The 16494-nt window shown below is 42.3% G+C and overlaps 9 protein-coding genes across 9 annotated transcripts; 5 read left to right on the forward strand and 4 right to left on the reverse strand.

Annotated features, from left to right (window-relative positions):
- Positions 1-80: 80 nt before the first annotated feature.
- I206_102832 (uncharacterized protein) lies at positions 81-341 on the reverse strand (the record flags this gene model as incomplete). The annotated part of the gene is made up of 1 exon (XM_070202627.1): positions 81-341. The coding sequence occupies one exon, from the start codon at positions 339-341 to the stop codon at positions 81-83; it is 261 nt and encodes an 86-aa protein (XP_070058728.1).
- A 663-nt stretch (positions 342-1004) lies between these two features.
- On the reverse strand, positions 1005-4382 carry I206_102833 (uncharacterized protein; the record flags this gene model as incomplete). Its single annotated transcript, XM_070202628.1, has 12 exons — positions 1005-1546; positions 1618-1840; positions 1910-1992; positions 2061-2080; positions 2139-2207; positions 2272-2383; positions 2446-2728; positions 2840-2929; positions 3009-3121; positions 3178-3443; positions 3510-4261; positions 4365-4382. The coding sequence occupies 12 exons, from the start codon at positions 4380-4382 to the stop codon at positions 1005-1007; spliced, it is 2571 nt and encodes an 856-aa protein (XP_070058729.1).
- A 588-nt stretch (positions 4383-4970) lies between these two features.
- Positions 4971-6204, forward strand: I206_102834 (uncharacterized protein; the record flags this gene model as incomplete). The annotated part of the gene is made up of 9 exons (XM_019154937.2): positions 4971-4984; positions 5083-5122; positions 5175-5190; positions 5248-5273; positions 5340-5645; positions 5701-5759; positions 5816-5918; positions 5976-6071; positions 6127-6204. The coding sequence occupies 9 exons, from the start codon at positions 4971-4973 to the stop codon at positions 6202-6204; spliced, it is 738 nt and encodes a 245-aa protein (XP_019012340.2).
- A 185-nt stretch (positions 6205-6389) lies between these two features.
- Positions 6390-7070, reverse strand: I206_102835 (uncharacterized protein; the record flags this gene model as incomplete). The annotated part of the gene is made up of 1 exon (XM_019154938.1): positions 6390-7070. The coding sequence occupies one exon, from the start codon at positions 7068-7070 to the stop codon at positions 6390-6392; it is 681 nt and encodes a 226-aa protein (XP_019012341.1).
- Positions 7071-7590: 520 nt separating this feature from the next.
- On the forward strand, positions 7591-8908 carry I206_102836 (uncharacterized protein; the record flags this gene model as incomplete). Its single annotated transcript, XM_019154939.1, has 2 exons — positions 7591-8015; positions 8098-8908. 2 exons carry the CDS (start codon positions 7591-7593, stop codon positions 8906-8908), a joined length of 1236 nt encoding a protein of 411 aa, XP_019012342.1.
- A 761-nt stretch (positions 8909-9669) lies between these two features.
- On the forward strand, positions 9670-10497 carry I206_102837 (uncharacterized protein; the record flags this gene model as incomplete). Its single annotated transcript, XM_019154940.1, has 2 exons — positions 9670-9800; positions 9861-10497. 2 exons carry the CDS (start codon positions 9670-9672, stop codon positions 10495-10497), a joined length of 768 nt encoding a protein of 255 aa, XP_019012343.1.
- Positions 10498-11044: 547 nt separating this feature from the next.
- On the forward strand, positions 11045-11858 carry I206_102838 (uncharacterized protein; the record flags this gene model as incomplete). Its single annotated transcript, XM_019154941.1, has 2 exons — positions 11045-11175; positions 11249-11858. 2 exons carry the CDS (start codon positions 11045-11047, stop codon positions 11856-11858), a joined length of 741 nt encoding a protein of 246 aa, XP_019012344.1.
- Positions 11859-12117: 259 nt separating this feature from the next.
- On the reverse strand, positions 12118-14552 carry I206_102839 (protein disulfide-isomerase domain; the record flags this gene model as incomplete). The annotated part of the gene is made up of 13 exons (XM_019154942.1): positions 12118-12258; positions 12328-12498; positions 12557-12602; positions 12653-13098; positions 13157-13262; positions 13318-13401; positions 13462-13579; positions 13642-13661; positions 13721-13988; positions 14045-14074; positions 14134-14247; positions 14325-14350; positions 14410-14552. 13 exons carry the CDS (start codon positions 14550-14552, stop codon positions 12118-12120), a joined length of 1713 nt encoding a protein of 570 aa, XP_019012345.1.
- A 465-nt stretch (positions 14553-15017) lies between these two features.
- I206_102840 (uncharacterized protein) lies at positions 15018-16055 on the forward strand (the record flags this gene model as incomplete). Its single annotated transcript, XM_019154943.1, has 5 exons — positions 15018-15029; positions 15084-15248; positions 15325-15480; positions 15552-15773; positions 15858-16055. The coding sequence occupies 5 exons, from the start codon at positions 15018-15020 to the stop codon at positions 16053-16055; spliced, it is 753 nt and encodes a 250-aa protein (XP_019012346.1).
- Positions 16056-16494: the final 439 nt, after the last annotated feature.

The raw sequence follows: 16494 nt of genomic DNA on the forward strand, positions 1-16494 counted from the left end.
GGAAAGTATAGAATCGAATAATCGGGAAAAACGAGAAGGACAATATTCAATACGTCAGAACGCATTATGATGGAGTATTATCAGATATTTTTATTGGTAGACCCATCTTTTCTACCTTCTCCCATTGATCCGGGGTTACTATAAACGAATTCCATAGTAGCCTTTGATAATTTCGAAATTTCCCCTGCGGGCATATCTCCGAAAGATGGTAAATCAGGCTTAACTCTTGCGGATTTCCTATAACTTTCTAGAAAAGGTCGGGTGCTTGAATCCGTTTCCGCATTCGACGGCTTTCCGGTTAAACAAGAAGAGAGTGTGGATTTGTTAGAAGGATCGCTCATTTCGAATCGTATGTTAATCCCTTTTAGTCTTTATTCGTGATAGGATTTGAACTGATAGTGGAACTGAAATTCGGTGATTTGGATCGATGTGCAATGATGTGGAAGACTGATCTTAAGATGAATGTGTGAAATGTAAATTATGGGAATGGAGAAGAAGAAAGATACTCAAGTCGTTGGCTAAATATACTGTATCCGAGTCGAATTGTATGATTCAGTCAAAATTGAAGTCAGCTTCTGAGTATGATAACTCCTTTATACTTGATCTTAGAAGAATGGAGCCGAGCTCTGAAGAAAGGAATTTTGAGTCAGTATAAAGGATCGCAGGAAAAGTGGTGCCATGTATTCGAATGGTTGGTCTCTCGCTTGACGTCATGCAAGCACGGCTTGATAAGAGATAAGGTATGCGAGATAGGATACATGGCATGCTAAAAGATACAACAACATGGAAAATATAAACAACTAAATCAAAGAGACCTAAATGCAACAAGAAGTGATATTTATAACTTTAGTATTCAGAACACTCATTGGATGAATCATAAAAAGTGACTCCTTCGCATGAAACTGACGATCACACCTATTCAAATGTCTGTCTTGTTCATTCCACTTGTCGGATTCTGCTGCAGTATATTCTGGAATGTCTGATTTTCATTATGGTCTACCTGCTCATCTACGTGCAGGATTCTCCTCCATCTCTCTCAAAACGTCCAATTCATCCTGATCTTCCAAAGCATCGTTCTCGACCGATTCCCCTCTAAGAAACTGGGAAAAATCTACATCCACTTCATCTTGGACTCTTGCATTGGCCCTTTGTATCATTTGATTAGGGGGTAGCGGGGCAAGTATAGGAGGTAAGGGTGGATTCAGTATTGGATTGAGATTAGGCATGAGTTGCGCTTGATATTGATGAGGTAAAGGTGCTATTGGTCTATGAGGTAAAGGTGCTATCGGTCGATCATTTAGGGGTATCGCAACAGGCCTGATTTGATCCAACATGTTCAGTTGTGCTTCCAGGTGTCGGAAATATTCGCGGTCGGGCCCTTGAGGGGCACGTACAACTACTGTACGTAGTTTTCTCTGTAAAGTATTTCTGTCCCATCTGACTTGTTGACCTTCCCGCTCTAATATGACATTTCGCTCGTTCCCTGCATCTCGTATCATTCTCAACCCCGCCCATCCCTTTCGATAATTCAACATGCGCAACGCTACTATACGTCCACGAAACATGCATAAATCAGCTATATTCAATACAAATCAAGTCTAACGAAAAGTTAATTACGAAGGATTTCCGCGGCTGGAAGATCAAATGGGGCAAATGGTTGACCATCAGGACCCCGCGCCCCCTCCACCAATCTGTTTATAAGCGGCAGCATCAGATTAAGTCTATCTGGAACAACAGGATCGACCAAGGGTACGTTGACATCATCAGGGTTGACATTGACACCTATTTCTTGAGCCCTTGCTATTACTCGCGCCGCTGCGGCGTCCCGAGCTGCTCTAACCTATAAGAACGAGTTCATTCAGCAAAATTGTCTTTTATAATTCACCCACTGGGGCTTGAGGGTACTTACAGCTTCTATTTCCTGCTCTTTCTCTTGCCGATCCCATAATTTGCATTTACCCGGATGTTTCGGTTGACTTGATTCCGCCGGATCTGTATAATGCCGAGTCAAATTAATCCTTCTCATCATTACGACATGCCATTTCGGCTTCCAAACTCACTCTGGTCAAAATGTTCGTAGCTATCACACTGATGCGTTAGTCTATCGAGCGAGAAACGATGAAAATTTCGATACGCACCCCTGGACAACTTCTTGACAAACATAACAAGAAATTGTATTACATTTCGTACAATAAATCTTGTTACATCTGTATAAACGGTTTCGTTTTTAATCAGCTATTTGGTTTCAAAAGCCCACGCTGCGCGGCTTACCCAGATTCCTTGATGTACGGCTTCTCGCATTTCGGACAACGTCTGATCAGGGCTTCTGACATGGCATCTTCGACAGTATGACGATGGTTCAGCTTCAGGTCTGCCTCAACCTCTGACAGTTTCGTTCAGGAATCAGCCAATTCTTCAAATCGTCTGTTATTCCACCAGACTTACCTGCACAGCTTCTTGGGATATGTTCTTGTCTCCTGCAACCTCTACAAGTGACCTGACCACAGTCTTCATTCATACATCTGAAAAGCTTTTCGTGCGGATTATCAATAACCGCTGCGTAGGGACAACTGGGACAGCTCTCCAACCCCTCAATCTCAGCTTGCTCTAGATCTTTAGCTTGCTTGAGACGATGATAGAGTTGTAGAGATTTTGAAGGAAGCAAGCGGGAAAGTTCCGACTCTGAGAACGGCGAGGTACAACCGGATTGGTCCATGCACAAAATCGACTGCGGAATTGACATCGGATCAGCTTCACGTTGTTGACAATAGGTAGGTGTCGGGTCTGTGCCAGGAGCAAGGAGCGAAGGATCCGATAAGGCAATATGATAGCCACTCACAACAGATTGTTCGCCCAATTTGGTTTCCGCATGAGTCTTGGCGCATTGGCGGCAGAAAAGATGTCCCTCGTTGCACTGTATCATTTCCTCCTGTGGTGATCAGGTACGTCAGAGAGCACTTACCACCTGATATGCTATTTAGAGAACTCCAAGGGCACAGAGAGCTCACCAGCAGAGTTTCGTCAAAGCAACAACCACATTCAATTCCAGCACCTCCAGCTAAAGCTTGTTCGGTAGCCAATCTTCTAGCTTCTTCTGCATCTGCTTTCTCCGCTTCTATAGCTAAAGATCCCCTCAGGCGTCAGTATCGGGATCGGGGTTGAGAAGAGATCACTCACCCAAGTGATTGAGCAGCCACTTCAACTCATTATCAAACTCTAATGCGCCTTGATCCAGAGGTAAATCAGACGGAGCGCTGCCAATACCTGTGTCTTGAGATTCTATTTGAGAATTGTCTGCACTCTTGAGCTTATATTTCCCTTTTGCTCCGTTTCTCGCTCTTTTTAGCTCCATATATGGTTTAAAGGATAGCTTAGTATGTTCAAGCAGTCGCATGTAAGCTGGTACGTATAAACTTTGTGCTGCGTAGAAATTATTCCTGATACTAAGAAGTCGAAAGTTGTCAACCCTTATAATTTTCATCTGAGAGTGGTGTTTCAGCTTTACTTACTGAGGTGCGGGTATCAAAGGAAAATCTCCCTCTAATCGAGCTATACTCTTGACGTTATAAGTCGGACCCATTCTGAATTGACTTCTGTAAGCTGAGCTGATATACTGCTCCTTCTCACCAGGTATAGGAGAAATTCGTTCTTTCGCCTTTTCTTTCTTTTTCGCTGCGAATTTTGGGTATCCGCCGACCATTTCTAAAGCGATTTCTACGACTCTATTAGCAGGATTCGCATTCTGTCGCAATATCATTTCTTCTGTAATACTCCTTAAGGCCCACTCGGAATCTATGTCCGGTAGTATCTCCAATACATGAGTCAGATGATCTTCCGCAAGGTATGATCTAGGTGTTGAAGGACCTGGTATAGGAGGAGAAGAAGATGGTAATGCAGAGTGAGTGAATGCTGGTGTGGGTTCCATCGATGGTACGGTGGTGGATTTTGTCCTTTTCCTATTTGCTCGTCTACCTTTCTGGAAATTAGTGAAATCATATGTCGGCTCGTCATCGCTGAGGTCTCCAGTCGTTCTCTTTCGCTTTGAAGGTCCGGCTTTGATAAGCGGAGCATTTTCATCTTCGGATGAGCTATCGACAGCGATGGGATTATCTTTGTTCGAATACCTTTTCAAATAGTCTGGAGCTTCTTCCAAGGCCAGTACGGAATCATTGTCATCATTTGGTGCGTCATCGGATGTGAGATATGGTCCAGGGGGAAGATCGAGAAAGAAGTCCTCTGGATCCAAGAGTGAAGGTTGGGCCTGTGAATGGGAGAGATTGCGGTGATCATCAGCCTTTCATGCTCGGTTCAAGACTTTGAGGAATAGAGCGAAGCAGATAATGAAAGCCATTGATTCGACTCACTCCTGGGTAGACAAGCATTATTCCACACTCCCCCTGGTGGTAACACCAGGGAGGTTCTTACGACGGGTTCTAAACTGGGGTGAATCAGATGAGATGAGGTGTCTCAAGGATGATAGCCCTTTTGAACCTCTATATTGCAGAGATATATGTGTCACATTTGCTCAAGAGTAAAGATGAAAATAGATACAGTGATTGTAATAAAATTGATTGAGAATGATGCAGAATAGGTATGTGCACACTAAGGTTGAATGGACACAATTTAGGTTGAATAACCGGTCAAATCGGAACCAAATAATATAGATAGATAATCACGAGGAAGCCACGAGGGACAAATTGACTTTGAAAGATGAATACGTAATGTAAAAGCAACTCAAGGAACTAGTGGTGACGCCGCGCGTACGTTGGAATAGCAATCGTTCAACGCAAAGTAGTCAGGCAACTCTGTCATTTCATGGTTAATACTCGGACATACCTTATTTCTTCAGATCTTAGAATTTTGTCAACCAATAGACTCACCGATAGCTAGACAACTTTGAAGACTATCAACATATCGTTGTGTTATCGTAACTTTTGTTTTTTAACCAGAGGGGTATTTAGCAGCACACGATGTTTTTAACAAGGTATGTCCGCAACAGTGTATCTCCTCGTCAATATGGCTCGAGCGGTTTCTTGCTATTGCTCCATGTATGTCGAGCTGACATGTTTGGCTCGATTGCAGATCCGAATATGACAGAGGTGTGAATACATTTTCGCCAGAGGTATGTCAACTTGATGAGTGCTTTCTCGATAATTAGCTGACATATCTTATAGGGTCGTCTGTTCCAAGGTATGCGATAATGTACTCTGTGTGCTGGGGAAGGCTATGCTGATATCACCTGTGTAGTGGAGTACGCAATGGAAGCTATCAAGGTGAGCTACAGATCAGCAGTCGTTCTTCTTATCGCGACGCACAAGCTCATATATTTGAATTCACAGCTCGGTTCAACGACGGTAGGAATAACCACACCCGAAGGAGTAGTTTTAGCAGTAGAGAAAAGAGTTCCTTCACCATTATTAGAATCATCATCGATTGAAAAGATTATGGAAATCGATTCTCATATTGGTACGGCAATGTCAGGTTTAACAGCAGATGCAAGAACCATGGTTGAACATGCTAGAGTCACTTCTCAAATGCACGCTTTCACTTATGATGAGAAGATAGGTGTAGAGAGTTGTACACAAGCTGTGTGTGATTTAGCACTTAGGTTCGGTGAGAGTGTCGAGGATGATGATGCGTTGATGGTGAGCCCGCCCTTTCTTAAACAAGGTAGCTTCGAAAGCCAATGTCAGTATATAGTCTCGACCGTTCGGTGTAGCTCTTTTAATTGCAGGTATAGATGAGAAAGGCCCCCAATTGTGAGTCGGCCAAACATATAGAATCATCTTAGCCCTCGCTCATGGCTGCCTTATAGATATCACACCGATCCATCAGGAACTTTTGTTCGATATGATGCCAAAGCTATTGGATCAGGTTCAGATGCTGCTCAACAATCTTTACAAGATGCCTTCCATAAGGTCAGCTACTCCATAGCTTGCATTAGCACCTCAGCTGACTGACTCTTCTTCACATAGCAAATGACTTTACTAGAAGCCCACTCATTAGCATTGAAGGTGTTGAAACAAGTCATGGAGGAGAAATTAGATGAAAACAATGTTCAACTCGCTCAGGTAAGCCTTTCCTCTCTTATGTTTTGGGAGACGCTAAAACGCTCGGTTTGCCCAGGTCACAAAAGCACAAGGTTTCGAGATTTTGGGGGAGAATGACTTGAAAGCTGTCATCGATACTCTTGGTACCGCATAGAATTGAAACAGCTCATATATGGAAAATCATTCACATGTAGATGTAGATATAAAAAATGCATGTTCATAACGATACTATCCAGGTATCAATTGGTTGCAGGGTATATAATGATGTTGTGATTACGTTTCATGTCTACTCATAATTAGACAAGCGGAAGTGCATTCGTTTACAACAATTGTTTGTAGTTATTGCTCTACCTTAAAAAATTTGATATTACTCCATTCCCATCTTGAAGCTCTTTCCCAAATTCCTCCCATTCCTTTTTTCCTACCTTCTTCCGTTAAAAATTCATATGAACCTGGATCTTTTAATTCAATCATTATACCAATTTTAAATTCTTTTCCTTCTTTTTCTGATTTAATTAGAATATTATTCCATTCTAACCATAAACCAATCCAACTTCCTGAACCTTTTCTATTTGGTTCACCTAAATGACTTATAAATTCTCTACCATTAGAATTATTTTTAATTTTAAAATTAATTGATCTATTAATAAAAATTGAATTTTCACCTTTTTTTTTAGGTGGTAATTCTATTTTATCATTTAAAAAATTTATAATTATTTCAGGTGAATTTGAATAATTTGGAATAAGTTCTTGCTTTATTCTTTTAGTGGTAGTAGGAGAAGAAGAATTGATTAAAGATGAATTAAATATATCTATTGAATCTAATCCTTTTAATGGATTATATGATAATGATATACCAATTGAATAGTGATTGTGATATATGACATCGGAATATGATTTGATTTCTGGTTCAGGAAGTGAAGATGGTGATGCGAGTGATTCAAGATATGCTCGGACTGAAGCAGAGGATGGTGATTCAGTGAATAGAGGCACTAGATCAGAAGGATCCAGTGTTGGCATTGTAGCCTGCGAGACGTTCTTGCTAAGATCAAGAGGTGGGCTCAAGCAATAGATAGTGATATAATAATGAAACTCGGCAGATAGAGTCAAACCCGACCAAGATGACGAGAAGAATTCAGGGTACACGTGGTGGAGGTTGTCCACCTAATCGATCAACTTGAAAATACTTGAAAATGGTCCGTGCTTTGATGGGAGTGCACGTTGACTGATATTGTATATGAATGAGTAGAGTTGAGTCAACTACCCTATCCATTCAAGAACACATCCTCATCGTTTTCCCTCTTCAGATGTTCCTCCTTAACCGGTCATTTCTTTCTTTTTCTTCTTTTTTTCCTTACTCACTTCATTCAACACTCAACAATCAAAGATTGACTTGCCCTTGATCCAACTGCAAAAAGGCGATAGTTCCTCTGCAAGGTGAACATTGGTCTCTCCTTATCTCACAGACAAACTCACAAAAATCCACGGACCTGATCGTGTTCTGTGAGCTGACGATACATTCGACTTAGCACGAGTCATAATGGTTTTCACATCCATTGGTCCAGCAAGCATCGATTCTTTTGACTCGAACTCTGAATGTTCAGGGGTCTCTGGACCAATCTTCAATGACTCAAGGAACCCATCACCCTTTGAATTGGGGCAATCTTCCGACCCTAAGGCGATAGCCTTATCTGAAGCTTCTTCAACCTTAGCTAAAGTCACTCTGTCTACTAGTTCATTCACGAACGAAGGCCCTCAAGCTCCTGTAGTAGAAGTCATAAGATCATTTGAGGATATCAAAAGTTTCGCAGACAGCATGCGTTCACCTTCTAGCAGCTCTGCCCCTATCTTGATTGTGGACAACAAGCTTGACCAAGAATACAATGATGTAGAAGGAGACCTTTACCTGATATCGAATGATGGGATTGTGTTCAAACTCACCTCGAACCTGCTGAGGTGCTCCAGGTGAGTAATCAGCGTTCATCTTATGATATTCTCGCTCTTTACAAGCATGTTCTAAGCTGACGAGATCCTCTGTTATACGAAGTGCACCTTTTGCAGCCATGTTTCCGCTCGCCTCGCCGCCCATCAAAGTCACGATCAAGTTCGACCAAAAGGCATGCGTGATCCGATTCTTCCTGAACTTCCTGCACGGCAATATCCCACGACCCGAGTTCCAACTTCTCGGCACTTTCAGGCGAGCGGTCGGAGTCGCTAAAACTTTCGATTGTAAGCTCGTTTTGACCGCCATGAGATATTTTGCCAGACAATATATGTACCAAGAAGAATACCTCCCAAGATATGTCTTCATCATCGCCTGTAATCTGGGAGATATCAATCTGTGCGCGGATACTATTAGGGACGGGGACGATGGGATCTACTGCAGTACTGGAGAATACCCCGACCCCGCCGATTGGTATGACGTAGGGAAAGTATATGATAATCACCTCGACGATGAAGACCCCTCGTTGGAAGGAGACGATCTCATGGATCCCACTACATGGTCAGCTGCCGACATTAATCAAATTCCTCTCAAATACTTCGCGGTCTATCTAAGAGCTTTTCGAATTATCCGTTCGAACGGTGAGCACTGGTTTGATATCGCTACAAAATTCGAGAAGCTTATGGAACGTACTCCCGTTTCTCAACAAGGATATGAGCAAAAGAAAGAAGAAAAGATCCAGAAGGTGAAGAAGGAACACGTTGACACCAAGGATCTTCCACCCACCAAAAAAGTAAATACACCACGAAATCCCCTTGGTACTCCCGACAACGTCGGGGTCAAAGCTGACAAGAAGGTCAAAGAGACCAAAAGAGCCAAGGCACCAAAAGGCTCACAAGAATCGTTGGTAAAATAAGCAGAATGTGCGAAAACCACGGTTTTGAGTAAAGTATTTTCTTCTGGACGAGTGAAGGACGTCAAATATAGCTTGTGTATTTTGCCGTATCCATACGTATGAAACATGTATCATGACCAAGTTAATTATTGTGGCCAGGCATCGAAAGCGTGATCGAAGTTGATCAACACTGTTCGCAAGTAAGATGAATTGAGTATTTACCATTTCTTCGCCATGCAATGATGCATTGTACGAGGTATGACATCTATCGTCATAGATGTAATTGTGGGTTTGAGCTGACGAGAGACATCCACCACTAATACCAAGCTACCACAAAGATTAGAATACGGTGCGCGTGCTGATGTATTAATTAAGAAAAACGGTGTCAACCTGACCCCATTCGGTCAAACACGTAGATAATTCAATTTGTATTCGTTTTCGTTTTCGTCTTCTTCACATATATCACCTTTTCAATTGATCTTTCAATAACCGACCCCTTGCTGAAAACATCAATCACTTCGAGGTGAGTCAAACCTGTTGTAGGTTACGATAGTTGCATAGATATAATGTAAAAGAGAGACTATAGTTAGGTACTATGAAGTACTTAAAAGGAAGAGAATAAACTTCGAGCGTGCGAACAATCACGTGATTTCAACAAAACCATCCATGCCATCGTGTTTACGGGTCGAGATACCATTATTTTCTGTAAGGTTGTTATTCGCAAGCTGTGTGCGAGCTGACGAGATGAATTTCCAGTAGAACACCGTCTGTCACAATCAAAAATGTCTGAAAGTCATGAAGTCACTCCTCCTACAGATGACGATGTATATAACGATGAAAAGGCAGATATCGTTCTTGTCTCTTCCGATAATATCGCTTTCAAAGTACATAGATATTATCTCCAAGCTCATAGGTCAATCAAATTCGCTCTCCAGTGATAGAATTCTGAGCTGACGAGAACTCTCATTTCCAGCTCCGTGTTCAGAAGCATGATTCTCGACACCTCCGATTCAGAAGTGAACAAAAAGGTAGAACTTACCGATACACAAATAGAACACTCGTCAACTATTCGAATTTTTCTGGATGCGGTATACAGTAAACCTCTTGCACTCATTCGAGATTCACTCGGTCCATTCAGGAACTGTATTCAATTTGCTCGAAAATTCGATTGCGAAACACTTTTGGTTGTACTTCGTGCTCTTGCCGCACAGTTTTTGGATCAGCGTATTTCCCCTCACTACATCTTCATCATTGCCGCGGAGCTGGGCGATATCGATCTGGCTGCGAGGACTATAGCCAGTAAGGCAGATCATGGATGGCATTGGTCAACAGACAAAGATATACCCGACCCTCCTCCTCGATGGAGAACCTCGGAGGAATCCAAATTAGAGCAGAGCGGAGGATTAGGGGAAAATGCCGGTGCTGGAGTCCTTGAGGTTACCTCTTGGCCAATATGGGAATTACAGAGGGTACCTTTACCCTACGTTGTTGCTCTCATGAAGACTGGAAGAGTATATGATCTATCTCAAGACGCCAAAAATGGTCAGGCAGCTTCAGCCCACTTCAAGGAATTGATGAATGAATGGCAGCAGCAACAGGCAAGCTGTTAAAGGGTTAGCGGATGAGCTTAACCTTATATCCAATTGAACTTATTACTAGATATTCACTCAAGTATATTGTATGTGCTCTACATTATCTATGCAGAACTTTACCATTGACATTTAGATCTGGAAAATCTCCATGGAATTTGGCTTCATTTGGTCTCGTACTTAACGCCTCGATACATGCAGGTGGAGCGGATGCAATACAACACCTGAAACAGATTAAAGATCTGATGAAATGAATGCACGGACCACCCGTCATCATCACTAATGGTTGAACATGCGCAAATCTCCCATGTAGACTACCGACTCGTACTGGGTCATGTTTAATTTTCTCTTTCGCTCTCATCTGTATTCTTTCTTTGCACTGCTTCCCGCTACCCTTTCAGTAGGCTCGACAAGACAAAACCGTTATCTCCTGCATCGAAGGTAAGGTCATAGTGTTCCCCTCTCCGTGCTGCATCGATAAACATGCCATCATAAATGCTGCGTTAGCAAATATTTCTTGAGCTGACGAGATTCACAATTAGTCGAACCGATTGCCGAACCATTTCACATGTCCGACGAAGATACCACTACCAAGCCGGTGATGGATAAAGTCTATAATGACGAAGGAGCAGATATCACTCTCCTCTCGTCTGACAATGTCGCTTTTAAAGTTCACAAATATCATCTTCAATCTCACAGGTATGTTGGTATTCCTTATCTTCCCAGTCATACTCCCTTGAATCACGTTGAAGCCAATTGATTATGCTATCAGTCCGGTCTTCAATGATATGCTCATGACATGCTCAACCGACATTCCTATCATCAACTTAAGCGATACCATATCAGAAAACTCTGGTGCTATTCGTATATTTCTGGATATCATTTATAACAAGCAAATTGAACTTAAATTCGAAAACTTAGGACATTTTAGCAATTGCGTTTCATTCACACATAAATACAATTGTGGAGTAATCCTTTCAGCTTTATCTTATATCAGTTGGAGATTTCTGGATCCTCCTGGTTCATTAATTTCACCTCGTTATATATATACATTGGCTGGTGATTTAGATAATCCGACACTTGCTGCTCAAGCAATCAGAGTATCTTCAATGTGGGGAATGCCCGATTTAAAAGCTGTAAAATACCCTGATAATTGGTTGAATGCCAATCAAGAAATTTTAATGAAAGCCGGAGGATCCTTAGGTATAAGTGAAGGTGGAATGATGGATCCTACAGCATGGCCAATTTGGGAATATGATCGTATTTCTCAGATTTATTTGGTAGCTTTAAACAAAGTTCATCGAAGATTCCCTCTTTATGTAAACCATTCGTTCGGAGATCAGGCGGCCAAGTATTTCCTTGAATTGATGAAAGCCAGGTAAGTTGGATTAGCTCAATTGCCGAAGAACAACCTTGACTGATCACTTTAAGTCAGATGAAACCCAACGGAAATTCGAAATCGAAGACAGAGTATTGATCATGTTGACGTGAATACGTAATCAAGTAGTAATATACCTCCTTGAAAGTGATTTAGATGAACAAGTTACATTCGAGCAAGGGTATCATTCATAATGCAGGATATGCTTTACTGCCCTAGGCAACCTATCTGACATCTCACCTTAATCTGAACCATAGGAGGCCTTAATCCAGTCTTGGCCCGCCAACTGGAGTTCCAGAATCCTTATTATCCCTTCCATTGCATTTCTGCAAAAGCCCCACGAATAATCCTACCGCTCCAACAAGCAATACCAAAGCAAGTAATGGGTGTTCCACGCTCATTTCCTATTCATCATGTCCCAACCATAATTAGCTACATTTCAAGACGGAAGGATGAGTTAAGATTCGACTTACACCAAATCGGATCAATGTAGTTGCAGCGCTTCTGGATCCCCATTGCAAAGTCGACTCTATCCTCTTGGGTCTCAAGAAATGCTGATATATACCCTCCAATACTGAGAATATGCTTGTTCCGTCAAATTCGATTTGATTCCCCTCGATGGTAGTGTCATAATACTCATTGAGCTAATAAGTTCTCGCGATCAGCTACGTCCGGGAACATGCAGAACTGTTATTGACATACCGGCGTATCAATAACGACCACGGAAGGTAATTTAGTCTTCTTGATGCTGTGAGACTTGTCAGATCATGGCGTACTGTTGTGAACCGGTCCACTCACTTATACTGCTGTTTCAACCATCCACTCCATTTGTCACCATCTACCCAAACGAACCATACAGGCTGACCGAATGGTCTACCACCTTTCTTCCAAGCTCTAGCTACTTCTTCCAGCTTCTCTTTCTCCTTTTTACCTTCATCTCCCTTGTGTAGAGCTCCCAATACCACTATGGCTCGACTGTCAGAATTCATGATTGCGTTATAATTGCTTCCTGTTAACTCTAGTAAAGTAGGGAATCGATGAAGCTGTATGAATTTCTCCAAGCTATCTTGAGATGCTGGGAAAGATAGCGATCCTACTGGGCGAGATGAGTAAGTCGAGAAGGCGAATAGGACTGATGTAGGTGGTGGGTTAGCGATTGATAATTGCTGGTATAATTGAGGATCAGTCGATGTATATGCTGGAACCGAACCAAGAAGCGGTTCGAGGGCTGTTTTAACCGATTGCTAAATCGACTTAAAGTCAGCTGAGTACCTTCGAAGTGCATATCATAAGTCAGCTTACAAGGTCAGCTACAGTTGTATCGTAATTTTGCAAATATAAGAATAGAGCTTCATTCGATTGAACTATGTTATCGAATTCGGCGAATTTCATAGGTTGTAATGTAGTGCTATAGCAAGCGATTTAGTGCCAAGACTAGATCGACGTTTGCAGGAAAAACATACACTTGGACAGCCTTTTCAGCGAAAGCCTTCAGCTTATCAAATGATCGCGAGCCAGGATGATCTGTCTTTGTGCCATGATGGTACCTGTTGGCGTTAGAACAAGTCAGCTGCTGATTAGGTCAGGATTATCCAGACTCAGCTCACATCCGTATAGTTGGGTAGCCTTGAATACCCGATTTTCTGCAGAAGTTTTTATGATTATCGCAATCAACAGCAACGAGGTTGAGCTTTCCCTTCATAGTCTCGGCCAATTTCTCGTAAGCTGAAAGTACACGTCAATCGACAATCACTTGACCTCTTATGGGATTTGGCAAGCCAACTTACTAGGTCTAAGCTTTTTACAACTAAAAAACAACGGATCAAGTAAGTATCGACCTTCAGAGATAGCCATTCTTTGACTCACTGTCCACACCATGGAGCAAAGAAATCCACCATGACCGGACCTGCCTCTTTCAATACTTCGAATTGCGCTTCATCAACTTCCACGACCTGTCCATCTGGATTTGGCTTTTCTCTGCTCGATACGCCATCATCTTCGGACCCAGCCATCGCTCGCAGCTGGGTATATTCCTCCACTTTCTCATTAATAAACTTCTCCAAGTCATCATACGAACGATCTCCCGTATAATGCGGTTTGGCTTGACCATCCTCGTATACCATCAATTGGGGATCTGAATTCAAGAATCTTAGCTGGATTACGCTTTGACATTGGAATTGATCGCCTCACAGAACTTTATGCCGTTATTGTTGCACAAATCTGGCATTCTACTATCAGCTGGTGAATCAAGATCACTTGAAGAAAGGTAGCTGACTCACCGCCTTGCGCTAAACAATTGACTTGTGCCATATGAAATCCCGATAATCTCTCTAAATGTTGCTTATCTTTTGCCATTTGCGCCCACGTAGGTGCGAAAGCTCTACAGTGACTACCTATCAAATAGGACAGAATGAGCAACGATACTTCTATATAGCCAAATATCACAAATCATCTTGGCATCAAAGCTTACATTTCGGTGAATAATGCTCAACGAGCCTAGTCCAATCATGATGTGTCAGCTCAGACAAACCGAGAATTGTATGCATTGAGCTCACCATATCCCTCGCGAAGTTTCAGTCTTGAAATTATCCTCAGTCAGCTGGCGAAGCTCAACATCATCGATGGAGGACGCTGCTGTTACACTGGCAAGAGCCACCGCAATGGTTATCACCGACAAGAGGAATTTAGGTAAGCGCATTGAGAATCGCACAGATAACTCTGATAATGTTTGCCAGAAACGCTGACAAAAGTATAGGTTGAGGCGTAACTAGATTATCGAATTGTGGGTTTATCCAAAGTCGTCAAATCCTCCGATCAGACCTGAAAGGTGGGTGAAAGGGTATTTGTAGATGAATGAATGAAAGGTTATTTTGTATAATCTTAAGAACGACGATCACTCTCAAAACAACAATGACCCAGTTACACTAGACATTTTTACGTAAGATACAGATAACCTGCATAGCTTATACCATGTGGTTGACGCGTGCTTAGATTCAGGGTGAAACCGGTGAAGCCATGACCGTCAATTCATCTGTCATCATCGTTACTGACAATTATAATATCGTCAACAATGCTTAATCCGTACAGCAGACAGATATATATTCACAACGAAGCTCACACATAACACACACAACGGACTTAATTAGCAAGAGAATCTCCAAGCATGAACATTCTCGTAAGTCATGAGCCATTAATCATGGTGTTTCAGCTAATCTTCGTCGTTGGACAGGATACCCTTTTTGGTCGATCAATGACCCCTGCTGAGAGGTTGCGGCAACATCAACGTTCTTTACAGAAAGCACAGAGGGAGCTAGACAGGGAGAAGGGCAAACTGGAGGCGCAGGAAAAGAAGACCATGGCTGATATCAAACGAAACGCAAAGGCTGGAAATATGGTGTGTAATGCACATCGCCTAATTTGCTTCAAACGGTGCACAACAAGGCGAGCTAATATCGCCGCTACCGTTACAGAATGCTTGCAAAATCCTTGCGAAGGATTTGGTACGAACAAGACGTTATATACAGAAATTTACGCAAATGAGGGTCCAACTTCAAGCTGTTTCTTTGAGAATGCAAACATTAAGGAGTAATGAACAAATGGCCACAGCGATGAAGGGTGCAACCAGGGTGCGTCAGCTGGAAAATACTCGATGAAAAGATGATTCAAGCTGACTCTTTTACATATTTTTTTGGTACAGGCGATGGGACAAATGAACCGAAGTCTGAATTTACCGCAAATTCAGAAGATTATGAATGATTTCGAGAAAGAGTCGTCGACTATGGATATGAAGGAAGAAATGATGTCTGACGCAGTGGATGACGCTATGGAGGATGAAGACGAAGGTGAAGGAGAAGAAGTTGAGAGTGATAAGATATTAAAAGAGGTGTTGGATGAGATCGGTATGAGCATGAACGAATCGGTAAGTGATTGTTCCGCACAACACATATCACCTGAATCCGGCAATTTGAACGTGCTCTGCTGATACGTGTGAAAAAATTCTTAGCTTGCCTCGGCACCCACGGCAAATCCACATCTCAACGAGCCTTTACAATCATCACGAGTGGCCGTGGCCGAAGGGTTACCATCAATGCCATCCGGCGGTAGCGATACACCTAAGGCTGCAAGCGGTGGTGGAGGCGGTCCGATGAGTGCTGACGAAACCGATCTCCAAAGACGATTGGATGCTTTGCGAAGGGATTAAAGGATCTACGTATATTGAGGTGGCTTGGCGCGATACACATTTAGCCTATTTTTTCAAATTCAGTTAAACTTAGAATGCTTGGAATCCATAGTTGTACCATTATTCCGTTCATACTATCGGTGCGGGGTATATTCCTATCTACAAGGAGCACAGCACGAGGAAGATGAATATGTACAATTATTGAACAAGAGCTTAGTCTCGTTATTTGAGACTCCTCCACAGTATTAGGTTGATAAAGTCGGCCGAAGATACGAAAGTGCCACATAGTAGTGACATCAGCACTTGTTTTGATATACCTACTCGGAAAAGTACGGAATTATCGGCTACTCTGCTATGGTGGAAATACTAGTATAAATTGAATTCAGGGTTTTTTAACATGATTCGTGGGCCCTGTGTTGACGAGTTAAGACAGAAAAATACTCCATTTTTTTATCAGATA

The sequence above is a fragment of the Kwoniella pini genome, chromosome 3 (assembly GCF_000512605.2).
Source record: "Kwoniella pini CBS 10737 chromosome 3, complete sequence".
Classification (NCBI taxonomy): domain Eukaryota; kingdom Fungi; phylum Basidiomycota; class Tremellomycetes; order Tremellales; family Cryptococcaceae; genus Kwoniella; species Kwoniella pini.